This window comes from Anguilla anguilla, chromosome 8, assembly GCF_013347855.1.
Source record: "Anguilla anguilla isolate fAngAng1 chromosome 8, fAngAng1.pri, whole genome shotgun sequence".
In the NCBI taxonomy this organism is placed as follows: domain Eukaryota; kingdom Metazoa; phylum Chordata; class Actinopteri; order Anguilliformes; family Anguillidae; genus Anguilla; species Anguilla anguilla.
Genome location: NC_049208.1, coordinates 5629975 through 5649460, shown reverse-complemented (window position 1 = coordinate 5649460; position 19486 = coordinate 5629975). Strand labels below are relative to the sequence as shown.

The 19486-nt window shown below is 46.7% G+C and overlaps 2 protein-coding genes across 5 annotated transcripts; both read left to right on the top strand.

Annotated features, from left to right (window-relative positions):
* The first annotated feature begins 486 nt into the window (after window positions 1–486).
* On the top strand, window positions 487–15407 carry si:dkeyp-68b7.12. Of its 4 annotated transcripts, none has more exons than XM_035430264.1 (14): window positions 487–567; window positions 2328–2481; window positions 3464–3566; window positions 4995–5139; window positions 5554–5636; window positions 7148–7255; window positions 7644–7762; window positions 8173–8338; window positions 8507–8604; window positions 8995–9066; window positions 9326–10102; window positions 10444–10544; window positions 11191–11852; window positions 12359–15407. In XM_035430264.1, the coding sequence occupies exons 2-14, from the start codon at window positions 2394–2396 to the stop codon at window positions 14229–14231; spliced, it is 4395 nt and encodes a 1464-aa protein (XP_035286155.1). In that variant the 5' UTR covers window positions 487–567; window positions 2328–2393; the 3' UTR covers window positions 14232–15407. The 4 variants fall into 4 exon arrangements, with proteins under 4 accessions (XP_035286155.1, XP_035286156.1, XP_035286157.1 ...); XM_035430265.1 differs by lacking the exon at window positions 487–567 and adding an exon at window positions 591–703; XM_035430266.1 differs by lacking the exon at window positions 487–567 and adding an exon at window positions 768–992.
* Window positions 15408–15625: 218 nt separating this feature from the next.
* LOC118234025 (zinc finger protein 585B-like) lies at window positions 15626–18519 on the top strand. The gene is made up of 2 exons (XM_035430304.1): window positions 15626–16095; window positions 16435–18519. Exons 1-2 carry the CDS (start codon window positions 15828–15830, stop codon window positions 17616–17618), a joined length of 1452 nt encoding a protein of 483 aa, XP_035286195.1. The 5' UTR covers window positions 15626–15827; the 3' UTR covers window positions 17619–18519.
* The last annotated feature ends 967 nt before the right edge of the window (window positions 18520–19486 follow it).

Sequence of the window (19486 nt, the reverse complement as noted above, 5' to 3'; positions counted from 1 at the left end):
GATTTACTACGGCTAATCACAGGGTCTGCTGTATGTGACAGCAAAGAAAAGAAGATTAGTCCACAATATGGTAATTTAGAAAATTTAAAAAACAACATTCACCAAGAAAGATTGAACAGAGTCAGGGACAGTAAGCTTCTTTAAAATGCAGCTTGGCTGGTCACTCACGCCAAACCTGTAGCCACAGATCCCCCCACCCCCCCACCCCACCCCAAATGCTACAAAACATGGACCCCAACAATCATTTAAAACACCAGAACCACCCATTCCCCCAGTCATAAACCAGAACCTGGCCTGGACCCGACACACGCAGATCAGCTCTAGGGTTCAGGGAGGTTCTCCACTCATCTGAGTGTAAGTATCAGAGAGAGAGAAAAAAAAGAGAGAGAAAAGGAGATAACGGAAGGAAGAAAGAAAGGGAGGGAGGGAGGGAGAGAGAGAGAGAGAGAGCATAAGAAACAGAGAGAGAAAGCAACAGAGACTCAGGAAGTGCGCAGGGGGAAGTTTGGTGGTTTTTTGCGTCATCGTTGCTGCTGCTGCTGCTGCTTGTGCCGGGGAAAAGCGAAGGTAAGATCATTCTCCCAGTCTGTCTTTCTCTCTTGCTCTCTCTTTCTCTCGATCCCTCGTTTTCTTTTCTCGCCACTCTCCCCGCCGAGTCGCTCCCGAACCCTCAGAACCAGGCAGCAGGGTCCAGCGGGCTGGGGTACGTGGCGGGTCGCCGCGGGGATGGGGCACGGCCGTGGTTTGATGTCGAAAGTCGATGTCCTCCGTCTCTGCACAGAGAAGCTCACTTCCGCTGCAAAGGGAAGCGAAGGCTCTGATGGGGCACGGAGATTTGGGCGGAGAGGAGTGACCAAGAGGCACGAGCCGACAGAACTTTGGGGGAAGATGGGGGTCTGAACCCCCCCTATCCCCCTGCCCCCCCCCTTCCCCAGCCTGAAAGGAATCCACTCAGCAACTGGCCAGGGCCCCCGACAGCACCGTGATTCAGGGTGTGGCCTACTTCTCTGTCAAACCCTTTGCAGCGTACGCTGGAGGAAGTGCTGTGAGCTGCATGGCGAAGAGGTTCTGTCAGTAATTTTGGCTCGGTGTGATTCAGTTCTGTCTGTGGTTTTGGCTCAGAGTTTGATTTGGTTCTGTCTGTAGTTTTGGTTCGGTGTGATTCAGTTCTGTCTGTAGTTTTGGCTCAGCGTGATTCAGTTCTGTCTGTAGTTTTGGCTCAGTGTGATTCAGTTCTGTCTGTAGTTTTGGCTCAGTGTGATTCAGTTCTGCCTGTAGTTTTGGCTCAGTGTGATTCCATTCTGCCTGTAGTTTTGGCTCAGTGTGATTCAGTTCTGTCTGTAGTTTTGGCTCAGAGTGTGATTTGATTCTGCCTGCACTTTTGGCTCAGAGCATGATTTGGTTCTGTCTGTAGTTTTTTCTCAAAGTTTGATTTGGTTCTATTTGTAGTTTTGGCGCAGAGTTTGATTTGGTTCTATTTGTAGTTCTGGTTTATAGCATGATTTGGTTCTGTCTGCAATTTCAACTCAGTGCATGGTGCTGCAAGGTGACGAGGTTCGGTCTATAATTTTGGTGCAGTGTGATTAATTTTTTTCTGTAGTTTTGGCTCAAAGTGTTGTTAGGTTTCAGTTTTAGCTCAGTGTTTTTCTGCATAGTAATTATAATCTGGTTTAGTGTGTAGTGATGTTATGGACAGTGTAATACAGTGGTCAGTGACCTGGGCCAGAAACTCAAAAGTAGCGGATTTGACGTGGAGATTGCTGCTGTATCCTGGCACAAGACAAATAACCTGAATTTCTTCAGAAAATATCCTATTAAACAGCTGCTGTGTTAAATAACAGTGTGTAGAAATGAATGCTGTGTAAGATGCTCCAGATAAGATGCCAAAATGTAAAAGTGCTGTTAAACAATGAGGTCAGCTGCAGGGCTGATGAGTTTGCGAGTGTCTGGCTTTGTGTGTGTATTGCGTATGCTTGTTCCTGCGTGCGTAATTGCCAATGTTAAATGAGGAGAGAACAAGAGGCGCTGATTCTGTACGAATGGTGTCATGGCTGAAACGGAAGTGTTGTATAATGGGTAAGGAACAGAGGTTCAATTCCCGGGTACGACACTGACATTGTAACGTCGAGCGAGGTATATATCCAGCTGCATAAATAGATTGCAGTGTAAATGCTATGTAAAGAGGTTGTGTGAGTCGCTCCGGTTACAAACATCTGCTAAATGCCTGTAATGCAATGTTATGTAATGCAATGAAATGTATAGTAATGTAATGTAATGTAATGTAACGTAATGAAATGGCCTCTCTGTATCCCCCTTTCTCTTTCCAGAGTGCAACGCGAACCACCGATAGGGAAAAACGATTGATGTGAGAGTGACAGAGGAAGGAGGAGAGAATGAGGAGAGGACGCAGGAAAGGGGCCAGCAAGGACAAGGTGTTCGGCTGTGACCTGCTGGAACACCTGGCCGCTTCCAGCCAGGAGAGTGAGTTCAGCCTGTTACCTGTCGCCTGTCACCTGTCACCTGTTACCTGTCACCTGTCACCTGCCACCTGTCACCTGTTACCTGTCACTTGTCGCCTGTCACCATCATGTGCATAAATTTACCACAATCGGGGGCGCTGTATGAGGGGGGTGGAGTTAGGACCATTCTAAGGGTCCTGACTGACAGGGGGCCCTCAAATTTAGAACATAGGATTTTCTGGAGCGGCGGGGGCCCAACGTGAGATATTTTTTACGAAGCCCGAAATCCATGGTGGTGCCCCTGCCCACAAATATGTGCACAGGTTAACCACAATTTACACAAATGTGCCGGTGTGCAACAGTTTACCGTTGCGAAATGTAACCCGCCACGTGCGCTGTAAATATACACCAGTCTGAAATGTGCCCTCTTAAGTGCCACATGAGAGTGCATGTTTTTTTCTCATGCACCTGTAACACACGTCTTTATAGCACACCTCGTGCAATAAGGGCGCGGTCGCACGTGCGCGAAATTAACATCGGCAAACATTCGCCTCTCGTTCACTTCCATTCTATGCGAGCAAAGGGGCGAATAGAACATTCGCTTCCGACGGCGAAGCAAATTTCGCATCTTTGCTTCGCGCGGAGTTCAGCTTTGGTGAACTCTGACCAGCCTCAACCAATAGCAAAGAAGCGTGTGTGGTTGACCCTACTTGGCTGTAACTGGCTGTAGTTTTCTTAGTGAACCGCTCATGTGTGCCCAACAACCACAACCACTCAAACGGACTACAAACCAGCAAACTGATTTCCGTGTGTGTCACATCCTGCATTGCCCACATTCAGCACAGCAAGATACGAATTTCGCCTCGGCAGGCGATGGTCATTCGCCTGCATTCCCACATGTGACTGTGACCTAACACTGATTTTTCCTCATTTGAACACCCATCTCTCTAAATATCTCCTCTCTCTCTCTCCTCTCTCTCTCTCTCCCTCCCTCCATCTCTCAGTTCCTCAGGTCTTGCGATCTTGCAGTGAGTTCATTGAGGAGTACGGCATTGTGGATGGAATTTACCGGTTATCTGGGGTTTCATCAAACACACAGAAACTGAGGTGCGTTTGTATGGGTGTGTGCACGCAGCAATGCATGTATCGGTGTGTGTATGCAGGAGTACGTCTTACAGTATGTTTGAGTGTGTGTGTGTGTGTGTGTGTGTGTGTATGCAGGAATATGTTTGTGTGTGTGTTTGTGTGTGTGTGTGTGTGTGTGTGTATGCAGGAATATGTTTGTGTGTGTGTTTGTGTGTGTGTGTGTGTGTGTGTATGCAGGAATATGTTTGTGTGTGTGTTTGTGTGTGTGTGTATGCAGGAATATGTTTGTGTGTGTGTTTGCAGGAGTACGTCTCACAGTATATTTTGAGTGTGTGTATGTGTGTGTGTATGCAGGAGTATGTTTGCGTGTGTTTGTGTGTGTGTACACAGGAGTGAGTCTAACAGTATGTTTGCTTGTGTGTGTGTGTGTGTGTGTGTGTGTGTATGTAGGAATATGTTTGTGTGTGTGTTTGCAGGAGTACGTCTCACAGTATATTTTGAGTGTGTGTATGTGTGTGTGTGTGTGTGTATGCAGCAGTAAGTCTAACAGTATGTTTGTGTGTGTGTGTGCAGGTGTAAGTCTAACAGTATGTTTGTGTGTGTGTGTGTGTGCAGCAGCAGTAAGTCTAACAGTATGTTTGTGTGTGTGTGTGTGTGTGTGTGTGCAGTAGTAAGTCTAACAGTATGTTTGTGTATGTGTTTGCAGGTGTAAGTCTACCAGTATGTCTGTGTGTGTGTGTGTGTGTGCAGGTGTAAGTCTAACAGTATATGTGTGCATGTGTGTGTACATGGAGCAGTAAGTGTAACAGTATGTGTGCGTGTGTGTATGTGTATGTTTGCGCGCGCGTGTGTGTGTGTGTGTGTATGTGCAGCAGTAACTCTAACAGTATGTGTGTGTGTGTATATGCAGCAGTAACTCTAACAGTATGTTTGTTTGTGTGTGGGTGTGAATGTGTGTGTGTGTGTGTGTATGCAGGGTAACTAACAGTGTGTGTGTATGCAGGGTAACTCTAACGGTATGTGTGTGTGTGTGTATGCAGGGTAACTCTAACAGTATGTGTGTGTGTGTGTGTGTGTATGCAGGGTAACTCTAACGGTACGTGTGTGTGTGTGTGTGTGTGTGTATGCAGGGTAACTAACAGTATGTGTGTGTGTGTGAATGTGTGTGTAAATGGACTGCATTTATATAACGCTTTTATCCAAAGCGCTTTACAATTGATGCCTCTCATTCACCAGAGCAGTTAGGGGTTAGGTGTCTTGCTCAGGGACACTTTGACACGTCCAGGGCGGGGATCGAACCGACAACCCTCCAACTGCCAGACAACCGCTCTTACCTCCTGAGCTATGTTGCAGGGTAACTCTAACAGTGTGTGTGTGTGTGTGTGTGTGAATGCAGGGTAACTCTAACAGTATGTGTGTGTGTGTGTGTGTGTGTGTGTGTGCACACAGGGGGGAGTTTGACGTTGAAGGAGTCCCAGACCTCAGTAAAGAAGTGTACCGGCAGGATATCCACTGCGTGAGCTCCCTGTGCAAGGCCTACTTCAGAGAACTGCCCAACCCGCTGCTCACTTACCAGCTCTACGACAAGTTCGCTGTGAGTACATGCAGTCTCACCACGACACACGCACACATACATACTCATATACACACACACGTGCGCCCACCCACATACGCACACACACACAGATTAAACCAACAAGTCTTAAAGAGGCAAGACGCCCTTATAAGATTAAACACGAACATGCTGCCTGTTCATTATAAGGAAACTATGTGATTAGTGCTCTACACAGGCAAACAATAAACAAACAGCATTATAACAACTTGCAAGGTGTTTCAACCCAACAGGTTTTTTTTTCTGGGAATGCTCTTCTCCACCATTTGGAAACTAAAATGCACAAATGTTGCCATGTTGAGATGCTTGTAACTCTATCACTCACTCTCAACCGCCCCCCATCCCCAACCCTGCCTGTCACCTACCCCCAATAACTGCCCCCCACCCCCCTCCCAGGATGCAGTGGCTGTTCAGCTGGAGGAGGAAAGACTTGTGAAAATAAAAGAGGTGCTGAAAGACCTGCCTCTCCCCCATTACAGGTAAACTGCTCCCTCACTTACGGTTACAGTTTTTTTTGATTGCTAAGACACATTTAATGAAACAATTCCCCTTTTCCTCAGAACTATTAACACAATCCCAAAACTACACATCAATCAGCACAAACCTCAAACATCCATGCCAAACTCAAATTATCTTCTCAAAAACATATACTCTTCCATCAAAATTAAACTTTGCCTTCAAATGGCACACACAAGCCATCGAAAACACAGACAATGTAGATTACCCATAACACACCAGTGAGATAAATTCAAAGCACTACTGCAAAAACCTTTTATAGCAGTGCGTCAGGAGTTATTTTCTCCTGGTTATTCTACTTATTTTATGGTTTTCAGATTTTGATCTTTGCAATGTTACACTACTAACAAATGAGGGAGTGTGCAAATTTCCAAATATTTTATCTGTAGTACTGAAAAGTGATGCTGAGTGAAAAGTACTGCACAGTAACCACAACACAGTTGAAGGAACAAAAAAATGTAGTATTTTCAAAGGAGAGTAGCATTCATAAAAGGAACTCAGTATATGCAGCACTATAAACAAAAACAGCAATAAAATCTAAAGAACATATAGTCTGTAAATACACTTCAACATTACATAGACAGCATATCCTCTCACAGTAGTACAGCAGATACAATATATAACATTACAGTAAATTATAGTATCTGTTTTCTTGTCTGAAAGTATGGACAATGGATGCCACTGTGAAACGATTCAAGTTTGGCTGAACTCTGTCCAGCTTCCCTCATCATCATACCATGCACCAGCACATGGTCAATCAAGGTGGCACGTATTTCGTCTGGGACAAATTGTCTCCTGCCTCTTCGTCTCCTTTGTCTTCCTGATCTTTGGACAGCTTGTCCATTTTGAGGATCCATTGTTCAAAAGCACATAGACGCAAACTGTGGCCCTATTTATTGATCCAGAGATTGTGACCGGTGTGTAAACAATTTTGCTGCCAAGTGTTTGCACCTAGAGAAAGGTGTGCTACCTGAGTTTAGGTTGTGATGACTTGAGTTAACTGTTTTGACTACTAGTGTTTGTTGCATGAGCACAGTGTGTAACCAATGATCCATGAGAGCATTTGTTTGTAGAGATTTGCAAAAAAAGTTTAACAATTTGCAGCATGTGTTAAAACAAGTGAAAAGTGTTTATAGTTTTGAGAGATGTGTCGGTCCTCTGAGAACTGAAGTAATAATTTGGGAGTTTTTGCTAAAAGAACCAGTTTTAGTGTGTTAGCAATCGAGAAAAACTGTAAACACCTTGTGTGTCTGAACACTGAGTTTTATATCATGTACCGTTTAAACATGACGATGATGCGTCGTCAGCGTAATTAAATCCATGGCATTCGTGCACCAGGGCCGGCGCTCCCCATCACCGATGACGATTGTAGCTCCGCCTAACGATCAGGCGCACCAATGAGTCGTCACAGCGGTGTTTTCAATGTCCTTTTAAGATGCCTCTCTTTATATGGTGTTCTTATTCCCGCCCTCAGGACCCTAGAGTATCTGATGCGTCACTTGGTGAAGATGGCCACTTTCGCCTCGCAGACTAACATGCACGCCAGGAACCTGGCTATCGTATGGGCACCCAACCTCCTCAGGTGAGAGAGAGAGGAGGGGGTAAGAGAGAGAGAGTGAGAGAGAGAGGGGGATAGAGAGAATGGGAGAGGGAGAGAGAGAGAGAGAGAGAGGGGGGAGAGAGTGAGGAGGAGGGAGGGAGAGAGAGAGAGGGAGAGAGAGAGAGAGGGGGGAGAGAGAGAGGAGGGGGGAAGAGAGAGAGAGACCGGGGGGGGAGAGAGAGAGGATGAGGGAGAGAGAGAGAGAGAGTGAGAGAGAAAGAGAGGGGGGAGAGAGAGAGGAGGGGGGAAGAGAGAGAGAGACCGGGGGGGGGGAGAGAGGAGGAGGGAGAGAGAGAGAGAGAGAGCTGTGAGAATCATGTGAAAGAGCAGGAACAGTAGGAAGGGTGTGAGAGTGTTTGTGACCTCGCAGATCGAAGGACATCGAGGCGACGGGGCTGAACGGCACTGCGGCCTTCATGGAGGTGCGCGTGCAGTCCATCGTGGTGGAGTTCATCCTCACACACGTCAGCCAGGTCTTCTCCAGCCCAGGTACGTACCACACACACTACAAGGGCAATACACCTATGCATACTATACACACAAACACACACAATACAAGAGGAGTGTGTATATATATATATATGCACGCTATACACGCACATCCAGACACACACACACATACACACTATGACACAAACACACAAAAACACAGACACTACAAGCGCAGTATATATACACACACTATACACACACTGAGACAACACACACACACACACACATGCAGACACACTCACACACGTACAGACACTACACCGACACGAACACACAAACATGCAAACGTACACACACGCAGACACACACACACACAAACGAGCAAACACACACAGACACACACACACTCACACACGTACAAACACTATACCCACACACACTCACTTATACCTGCTCTGTCTCTGAAGGCCACACCCCCGAGAGAAGGCAGTCCCTCCCCTCTCCCTCGATCATGTCCAATCAGGAGGAGCCATTTTTCAGAGCGATCCCACTGAACGTTCCGAGCGCGCTCGGCCCAGGGAACGGCCCCCCTGCCATGCGGTCGTATCACGCCATCATCGAGGGAACCGACAAGTATGCCCCCCCCCCCCCCCCCCCCCCCGATGCTCACTATACACTGTGACCGTTGAGTGGTCCCGTTTCCATGGCAACCTCTGTAACCATACCGAACGCTATAAGCAGGTCGTAAGCTCTGTAAAATACAGTGAGCAATGGGTCGTGACCTCTGACCTCCTTCTGCAGGAGGAAGGGGTCTCTGAAGGGCAGGAAGTGGAAGTCAATCTTCAATCTGGGAGGAAGACTCCAGGACCCCAGAAGGAAGAACAAAAGCCCCTGCAAAGGTACGAGTTTTGCTTCCACAATCTCATATGTCACCATGATTTTACAGTGACATACTGAAACGTTGAAAGGCGGTTTTTAACCGATATACTGAAACACCGAAAGGTGGTTCTTCGTCGATGTACAGGAACATTGTCTCGGATTCAATCAACATTTGTCTTTAAATTTGACCAACAACCCAAAGCAAGAAAAAGTTTATTTTCCTTCACAAACCTAGTTTGGCGAGATCAGCGAACCCTAAAGTGTAGTCGACGAAACCCGAGTTTGTGAAGAAAAAAAGTGTGACATTTGCGTCTACTTGCAAGTCACCGTTAAGGACGAATGTCAATTGACCACAGGCAGTTGAAGTGCAGTTTTCCATTAAATGTTCTAAAAGGTCTGTATCCTTGCAGAGAAAGAACAGGGCAGTCTGAGGCCAGCCAAAAGTATGGACTCCCTCAGTTCTTTGCCCTATATGCCGGAAGGTACGAATGATCCTTTGGCTCCTTCCTCCTCCTGCTCCTCTTCCTCATTCCCTCCATCCTCCGTAATTCCATCGGCCTTTCTTCTTTTCTTTTATATGCCTTCCTTACTCTCTTACTCTCCTCTAGAAATACTTCACAGTCACACCACATTGGTCAAACTTTTTGGTACTCAGGGAGCCACTCGTGGCTGCTCATACAGCAACCCCCCCCCCCCACCCCCCCCTTGTTAATTCTGCTTCTGCCTCTTACTTCCCCCCAGGTACCAGACAGCACCCTTCCCTCTCTCCCCTAACCCAGCCCTCTCCAACCCTGGGCAGGGAGGCGGGGTCTACGGGCGGGGTCCTGGGCGGGGCAGTGGGCGGGGCGAGCAGCGGGTACGCGGTGACGTACCGGCGGGGCGGGGGGGCCTGCGTGAGCGTGGTCAGCGGAGGCGGGGTGCAGGGGACGTACAGCAGGCTGGATTCCGGAGAGGCCAACGAGGGCAGCCTGCCCCCCCAGCCCCGATCGCCGGGCATCACCAGCCGGGCGGAACGCCGCGCCGGAATGCACATCTCGGGGCCCTTCTCCGTCACCGTGCCGCTCCACATCACCTCCGGCCTCGCCCTGGGCGTGCTGCAGGGCGGGGGCCACAAGGAGGAGGGAGGGGCCCAGAGGGAGGAGGACGGGGCCCACAAAGAAGAGGGTGGGGCCCACAGGGAGGAGGACGGGGCCCACAAAGGAGAAGGTGGGGCCCACAGGGAGGAGGGTGGGGCCCACAGGGAGGAGGGCAGGGCCAACAAAGAAGAGGGTGGGTCCCACAGGGAGGCAAATGGTGGGTCTCATGCAGAGGAAGGCAGGGAAGGGAGGACAGCGGAAGAGAGAAAGAGGGACAAGAGCAGGGAGGATGAAGTGGAGGGAAAGAAAACAGAGGTGAACAGGTCAGAGGAGGGCAGTGGAGAGGAAGGCAGGGGAGAGGAGGGGACGACGGAGGGTTTCTCGGTGGAGGAGACAGAGCCAGAGGAGGAAGCTCTCGCTGAAGAGGACCAGGACTATATGGGTGAGTAAGAGGAGCAAAACTAATAAGTGGATTAGTTTATTAACACTTACTCTGTTTGATTGCAGTAGTTTCCATGGTAGAAGCGGAATAGTTCATTAATACCGACTCTGTTTGATTACAGTAGTTTCTATGGTAGAAGCGGAATGGTTCATTAACACTGGCTCTGTTTGATTACAGTAGATTCTATGGTAGAAGCAGAATGGTTCAGTAACACTGGCTTTGTTTAATTACAGTAGATTCTATGGTAAAAGCAGAGTGGTCCATTAATACCAACTCTGTTTGATTACTGTAGTTTCTGTGGTAGATATGGAAAGATTCTGTAACAGTAACTTGTTGTGCAGATATGAGAAGGGTATTTCCCCTAGAGGACTCACAGCTCCCTCTAGACTTCCAGGACACGTTTGGTTTCCTTGACCTCATGGACAGCAGTACCTACAACCAGGTTTGTGTGTGTGTGTGTGTGTTTGTGTATGGATGACTGTGCATGTGTGGATACATGTGTGTGTGTGTATGTATGCATGACTGTGCATGTGCGTGTGTGTGTATCAAGGTTATTATAATTTTTTTCTCCATTAGTTTTTATTTATATATTAGTTTGGAATTTCTATTCCAGTTCAGTTTAGTTGCACTTTATTTGAGGCCCTCTGTGATAATTTTCATTATTTTTATTTTGGAGATGCCTAAAAATGTTTTTAAATGAAAAATATAACACTAAAATAATAAGGAAATTATCATCGTTTTATCATTTTTTATTTTACACTATTTATTCCAGTCAGTTTATTTTTTGTTTCGCGAAGAAGCATGTTTCTTATTTTTATTTTAGTTTTAAAATATCTGCTCATTTTCTTTTCGTTTTTTGCACAAGCACAGTTTTGCGTGTTTGTGTGTTTGTGTGCATGTGCCAGTGTCTGCCCTTTTTGTGCAGATTTCTGTGTGCATGTGTGCATTTGAGTGTGTATGTGTGTGTGCTTGTCTTTATGCACATAAACCCCTATTCCTCAACCACACGATACCTGGTTTAACATACAGTTGTGTTACATGTGCTTGATTGATTGATTTACTGATTGACTTGTGTTTCTCTTTTGCAGGCGAATGAATTCTCAGTGGAGCCCCCTTGCTATGAGGAGGAGGATGACTATGAAGAAGAGTTCGGTTACCAAGGAGACGCCCCCTCCATTGTGACCTTAGAGCTCCCGGCTCAGCTCCCCCTGACTCACAGACCTCTGACCTCCGACCCCCACGGGCATCCCTGTAAGTCTCACAGCCTGCCTTACAAGTCCCGCCCCTTCCAGCCTGCTCGCTCCTCCACTTCCTCCTCAGAGGACGAAGAAGACGAAGAGGAGGGAAGCGACGAAGAGGACATGTTGTTCTACAGTCTGCCCTCTAGTCTGCAGTTCCATGCGGCGAAGGGGGGTGAGGAAGACGCACACAAAATGGCGGACGCTGATGCCCGTCCTGCTGCAGGCTTACCTGCACAACAAGAGCTGAACACCAATGCCAGCACCAGCCGCAGCATCAATGCCATCAGCAGTGTCAATGCCTCTGGCCAATCAGAGGGTGAACTGGATGGCGTGGATGGCGATTGGCTGGTGGTTCTGGCCAAACCTGGGGAGATTGGGGACGATGGCACAGAAGAAGAGGACAGCCTGGAACTGAAGAAGAAGATGGAGGAAGAGGGAGAGACTCCTGAAAATACAGCCAGTGGAGAAAGTGTCCAGGCAGTTGCCCTGACAGACACAAATGGTCTCGGGTAAGTCTGTGAAATGAAACAAAAAAACAACAACAGCACTATAGCAGGGAAGAGGAATGTATTGAAGGCTTTTCTGTCTTTAAGCAGTGTGTCTAAAGTGCTGCATATTGGCTGCTCTTAACTAATTCAATAAAGAAATGTGATTCTGTGTAGGGATCAGTGTAAATGTGATTCCCTATGGAGATAAGTGTTAATAATGTAATTCCCCCAGTAGAGATCAGTGAGTAATGCATACACTGGAAGTTATAGGAGAGCAGGTAGTGTATGCAAAAGAAGCAGGCACAGGATGTCAACAGGCACAAGGGTAGCCAAAAGGTAACAGGAACAGGAAGTAAACAGGCACAAGAGCAGCCAAAAGGTAACAGGAACAGGAAGTAAACAGACAAAAGAGCAGCCAAAAGGTAACAGGAACAGGAAGTAAATGCTGCAGTCCAGCTGTCGATTACTGCACTAATCCCGGGCTGATCATGGGTTCTCCGTTCTGACCCTTGCCTCTGTTTTCACAGATGTGGCGAGGGAGAATCTGGCTTTGCAGTAAGTGAAGATCAAGAGGAATATGAAGATCACTGTGGCCCAGAGCAGAGTGAGAGAGACCATACAGCTGAACACAGTGCCACAGAGCAGAGTGAGAGAGACCATGCAGCTGAACACAGTGCCACAGAGCTGAGTGAGAGAGACCATACAGCTGAACACCGTGCCACAGAGCAGAGTGAGAGAGACCATACAGCTGAACACAGTGCCACAGAATGCAAAGAGAGAGACCATGCAGCTGAACACCATGCCAGAGAGCAGAGCAAGGGAGACCATACAGCTGAACCCAGCACCACAGAGCACAAAGAGAGAGACCACGCAGTTGAACACAATGCCACAGAATGCAAAGAGAGAGACCACGCAGCTGAACACAGTGCCACAGAGCAGAGCAAGGGAGACCATACAGCTGAACCCAGCACCACAGAGCACAAAGAGAGAGCCCACGTAGCTGAACACAGCACCACAGAACCCAAAGAGAGAGACCACACGGCTGAACAGACTCCCACAGAGCACAGTGAGAGAGACCATGCAGCTGAACCCAGCACCACAGAGCACAAAGAGAGAGACCACGCAGCTGCACACAGCACCACAGAACCCAAAGAGAGAGACCACACGGCTGAACAGACTCCCACAGAGCACAGTGAGAGAGACCATGCAGCTGAACCCAGCACCACAGAGCACAAAGAGAGAGACCACGCAGCTGCACACAGTGCCAGAGAGCAGAATGAGAGAGACCACACAGCTGAACATCCAGAACCCAAAGAGAGAGACCACGCAGCTGAACTCAGCACCACAGAGCACAGAGAGAGACTGCACAATGACACTGGGCCAGAGAGCACAGCCGAGAGTCACCACGGAAGCCCGGAGGACCCAGAGGGTTGCCATGGTGACTCAGTGAGCGGAACCAAAGCGGCAGCAGAATTGATGGAGTGCAGTGAGAGCCCCGAGCCCTGTCCTCTGCCCCTCCCAGAACCCCCATGGGGGCCACACACCTGCGCTCACCTGTTTCCGGAACCACCCACTACTACACCTGGTGAGCAAGAGGACACCTGCAGGGAGGAAGGGGGAGAAAGAGAGCTGGAGGGTGGGAGAGAGGGAGGGGGAGAGGATAATACAGAGAGCCACAACCAGCTAGATGTGCAGGAGAAAGAGAAAAGGAAGGAAAAAAGGGAGGAGAGCCAAGAAAGGAAGGTAACATCGGGAGGACCGGAGGAGGGGAGAGGAGAGAGGGATCTCAGAACAGAGGGAGAGAATGTACAGAAGCACGAGGCCCAGGTGAACGAAAGAGAGAGGGATGAGGAGCGCAGTAAGGGAGGAGAGGAAGACAGAGGGCAGGGGGCGACGCAGGGGAGGAGTGCCAGGGAGGAGGGACGGAGGGAGGGGAGATCTCCTGTCGTGGGGCCGAGCGTGGCCAGAAAGCTGGTTCGCTCCAAACAGGTCACGCCCAAACTGCAGCAGGCCAAGGCCGTGCCCGTGGTCCCGCCCAAGCCGCAGCTCTGCAAACTGACCGCCCTCTCCCTGCGACAGCAGAGAGAGAGGGAGAGAGGGAGGGAGGGAGCGGGGGACAGGGACGGAGAGAGGGCGCCGACCGGAGACGGGGAGAAAGAGGAGCAGAGGAGAGGAGAGGCGGAGAGAGAAAAGGGCGGGGAGGGGGAGGAGGAAAACCAGGGCGAGGTGGAAAGATTGGGGGAGGACGGGAGAAGCGTGGAAAAGGAGACGAAGAGGAACAGCGGGGTCAGCGTGTGCTTCGATGTGGCTGTCGCCAGGGCGACAGAGAGGAGGGGGAGAGAGAGGGAGAGAGGAAAAGACGGACAGGTGGATGGCAGGAGAGGGGCAGAAAAAGACTGAGGACGGCGAGAGGAAAAAGAACAGGAAAAGTTGATGGGAATGAGAATGAGCAGAGGTGATGAAACGGATAGAAGGGAACATGGAGACAAAAGGAGAAAGAGAGAGAGAGAGAGAGATGAAAGGAGGGCAAGTGAGAGAGAGAGAGAGAGAGAGAGAGAGAGAGAGAGAGAGAGAGAGAGCAGAGATAGTGTTTGGTGCAGATGGGCCAGGATAGTATGAATATACAAACGTACACAGCTCAGATATAATTAACATAACCTTCTCTCAAATCTAAATAACACATTCCACACATTAAACTATAATAATAATAATAATAATAATAATAATAATAATAATAATAATAATTATTATTATTATTCCTTTAAATATCACATTCTATGGTATTAAATACACTGGCGCTGAAATCTAAATATAAAAACTCAGTACAGAAGTCATCTTCACCTGGTTTAAATAGAAGCAGGTTGATTGCTGATTTACCTGTGGCATCTCGCCTCAATGGTGTCTTTCCTGTGAAAAGTAGGGGCGCACACAAGCATCTTTAAACAGCTTTCAAAAGTGTGCATTTTCACAATCGGTAAACTGAATGTTCTAACAATGACAACGACGTGCATTCACACGGTGGCAAAAATAGGGAACTTTCTAAATGGTCTTTACGGTCACTCCACTCTGTGCCAAAAAGCTGATTATGTAATATTTTAATTTTACCAGTCTTAAATGTTGGAGATTCTATTAAACATGTGCAGTATTTTTCCGTATGCCAGTTCGCAGAACGAGCAGCTCCATAGCTCTGATGGCAGTCTTCGCCACTCCTTTGGAGCTGTTCAGTTATGTCGATCAGTGCATTTTTATAGCAGCGTGTTCTGTTCTATAAGATATACACTTTAAATATCAATTCTTAATTACATGTTTGTTCTTACTGTAAAATGTGTAAAAAAAAAAAAAGATGTATTTTCAGAAGTGTTTTGCGTTCCAAATATTGTGCTTCCCTATACAGTAAAATGCTCAGTGTTAAATCAAGTTTTCCAGAGTTAATATGGTGATAATTTTTGTCCCTGTTGTACTTATATGTACTCTGCTAGAGTCGAATTAACCATGGACATTTTACTGCGTAGCGACTCAAACTCCTGTTCAAGCAGCTTCAAAAGTAAAAAGAATAAAATATATTTTCCCACAAAAGTTTGTGTTTTTGTACATTTTACTGTGTTTATGCACCGCTGTTTGATAATATTTACAGCTGTAGGCTATAACAATCAGGGGAAACGTGGTTCGAGGCCACGAGCCTACTCGTGTCTACAGTAGAGTCCAGTATTCCAAACGGGACCTCTGGCAGGAAGCTCGTCTCTTCCGGTCCAGAAGGTGGCAGCAGTGTGCACGCCGTCATACACTCAGTTAATACTAAATAGAAGAAGAACCTGCCCGGAAGTAAACAGTCCTATTTTGACTGTTGTGTACAACGCAAATGTCTGCAAATGCTACAAGCTACTTACATTTCAAGTACTGCTTCGTACCTTTAGTTGTTAACGGTTTACATCGCTTATTTTGTGGTGACCCAACGAGACCAGGGGGTGAAGGGTGTACTGCCATTCGAAAAAAAAAATGTCGAACAGCATTAATTTCCATACACAACTGACTTCCATCATGGAGATATTAACCAAAGCAGCTGTAGCAGAAATTACCAAACTTGTTGACGAAAGTTATGCTGTTTTACGCTTCCAAGTGTACAGATGTCAAAATGAGAAAGACTTGCTGAAGAGAAAACTACAACTGGCTGAGCGCGAGCTGCGCGTGGCACGAGGAGCCAGGGCGCATGGCTGTTCTAATGAAAATCTCCCTGTTGGACTTCAGGTGTACGGTTGTTTATCCGGTAAGGCAACTGGCTAGCGAGAGAATTAATTGGTTATTTGAGTTTAGAAATAAATGAAAAGTATGGCTATGGTTTCAGCACGCGCAGTATGTGAAATACACTAATTGGCTTGACGTTGCAAAATACAGACTACTAATCTCCACAGTGCACTCTTTATACTTAGTTACGCTATTAATATTTTTTTCCATTGTCTCTTTTCTGCATTCTGACCAGATATACTTATTTATGATTCAAGAAACCATTTATAATGTGTTGTTTTGATCTCATTAAGTGGATCAGATTTTTGGTTAAATTTAATCCTGATTATATTTATTCTGATTTCCTCCATGGGAACTGTAGAAGGGGGTGCTGATTATGGAGAGAAACCTCCCTTTGATCAGAAGCTGTTTGTAAAGGACTGTGACCCACAATGCACATCTGAAGGAGGGGAACAGGTAACACAGCCCACACCTGTAGAAGATGGGAAGAAACCGGACACAGAGCCCACACCTGCAGGAGACCCAGTGGAGCTGAGTGAGCAGCACAGGTGTGAACACAGTGACGAGGAGCTCAGTGGACTGGAGTTTGTGGTGAAGGCAGAGCAAGAGGAAGAGCATGTAGCCCAGAGACTGGATCAGACAGGATGTGAACGCAGTGCAGGAAGACTCAACAATCTGGGCTCTGAGTATGTAATGTATGAGAGAGACAGTCAGCTGTGGACTTCCTTTACACAAGAGGACAGTGACATAGAGACTGATGATCCAGTTTGTTCTAACACTACAGCACAGTGCTCACAGAATCTGTCAATTCACACACAGCTACAACATGCTCCTGCCACCATGGAAGTCTCTGGAAACACACTGTCCTCTTTTGGGCCTTCATATGTTGAGGAGTTTGATAAGATGAGTGAGAAGCCGTCTGTTTGCAGGGAGGACCTCAGATCAGAGGCCATTCACACACAGCAGGGTCAGTACAGAGAGAGACTTGTGCACACAGTGGAGAGAGAGAATCAGACATTACTGCCCCAGCAGCAGCAACATGGACCCTCAGTAAAACACATGAGAGGCAGCGAGAGCCCAGCCCAGCTACACTCAGGCTCTCAATATGAGACCAGCTCTACTCTGAGTTCCAGTGCTTTCAGTGCTGGGAAGAAGGGCAAGACTGATGGACAAGCTGACTTTGGAAAGAAACCGTACATTTGTACACATTGTGGGAAGGGTTTTGCCTACTTCAGTTGCTATAAAGTACATCTGCGAAGTCACACCGGAGAGAAACCGTACGGCTGCGCACAGTGCGGAAAGAGGTTCACTCAGCAAAGCAATCTCACAAAGCATGAGAGCGTTCACGGTGGAAATAAACCCTTTGACTGCTCCCAGTGTGGGAAGAGCTTCCGATATCGCTCCATTCTGACCCTTCACCTGAGAATTCATTCGGGCGAGAGGCCATTCCACTGCGCACAGTGTGGAAAGAGTTTCGCTCAGTCCTCTCATTTTAAGAGACACCAGCGATCTCACATGGGCAAGAAACCATACGGCTGTTTTTGAAAAGGTTTGAGTGTTCTAAATTTCTCTCCAGTTTTATTAATCTCAATATTTACTTTCATTTCCCACCCGAAGGGCAAAAATTGTTCTGTGCCTCACAAGTTTACTTTGTAATCTTGAAAATGCTCTCATATTCACACTGGAGAGAACCTCAGTGTCATTTTAACTGTGTCATGCGACAAATCATTCGCAAAAATGTCTCCTGCATCGGTTGTCCGTTTGAGTAACTTTATTTTAGTGAAGAGAAGCATACTGCAATATGGATCTAAGGCCGGAAACATACCCTACATAAGTACACAAACTTGGATGCTTCTGGCTACGCAAAAAGTTGATTTCACACGTGGTTGTGTTCTAAAATGTATCACCTGGCATTCTTAACGCAATGCACACGTGAACTACAGTGTCAATCATTGTACTAAGATGCACTAATAGCAGGCAACAACATGATGAAGCAGTCTTAATCAGCTTAACTGAACATTCTAATGCTGATGTAACAATCACTATTGGTAATTGAAAGCAATGGAGTTCTAGAACGCTGGCTTAGAATGTGGAAAAAACATTCCAATAGACCTGCTCTTCAAAGGGGTTAAACCCTTGGTTGAGAGAGGACTCAGAATTCAGATTACACCAATCCTGAACTTGAGCACAGCAAGGGGGATTTTTAAAAATTGGTATTTTGAAAGAGGCAACCAATTTTCATTGTGAAGAGAGCCCATTCCGATCTGATTTCCAGGCGTCTTTAATGAAAACAGCCAAGTCATCGAGAAGGCACCATGCTGCACATATTTCGTAATGAAGTCAAACTTGGTCTTTAAAACCTCTCCTGTATGTCTCTCTGTGTGTGTATGTGTCCTCAAATTCTATTTTTAAATAACTCAATAAATAATTTTTGTGTTGCCAGGAATGATTGTGTTTTCTGCACCCATGGCTCCTGTTGCATTATTTATTCCTGTTGCATGACCTCATTTGTTATAAGCTTAAAATGCTTCTGTATGAGTGCCATTTCATGTAATAAACGTGGACCGTGGCATGTGTCATCAAATACTCACCAGAGTGAAAAGGCAGTTGAATTGTTTTGTCATTTTTGCCTCACTGCCTTAGTTGTAGAGCTGCACTAAACTCTTTTACATTATATTCCAGGCATTTAGCAGAAGCTCTTATCCTGAGCGACTTACACAACTTTTACATAGCATCCATTTATACAGCTGGATGTATACTAAAGCAATGCATGTTAAGTACCTTGCTCAAGGGTACAATGGCAGTGTCCTACCCAGGAATCGAACCTGTAACCTTTAGGTTGCAAGACCAGTTCCATACCCATTATACTACACTACTATTACACTCCCATTTACATTTTTTAACATGTAGATAGATCGCTTACAGGCTACAGGAGGTGATTCATGTGGGAGTCAGGTCTTTAAACTCTGATCAAGTGTGACATCACCCTGACATTTTCCTCTAGATTTACAATCAATCATACTGTGAACAGGTGTTTTGCTTTAACATGCTATGCATTTTTACAGGTCTGGCAGTTTAAAGTAGCCAAGTACAAATAACTATTTGTCCCAAGTCTGCTTATTTAGTAGTCGCCTTACTATGCAAGCCGTTATCCTTAAATAAATGAGGATTTAGCCCCACTGCTAGTCCATTTTTATAGTGACTCTACTTCAGGTGGTATTAGGTATGTACACCTGGATGACATCATAACAGACAGGTGGTCCGTCACTTTATGTCAACCTGTGACACGTGGCCTATAAATGGCAGGTGGCCTAAATGTTTTTATTTTAATTTTATTTTTTATTATTGCAAATTGGATATACACAAAAACAAACAGCCAGGCAATACGTTCACATAAAGACCTCAAACAAGGT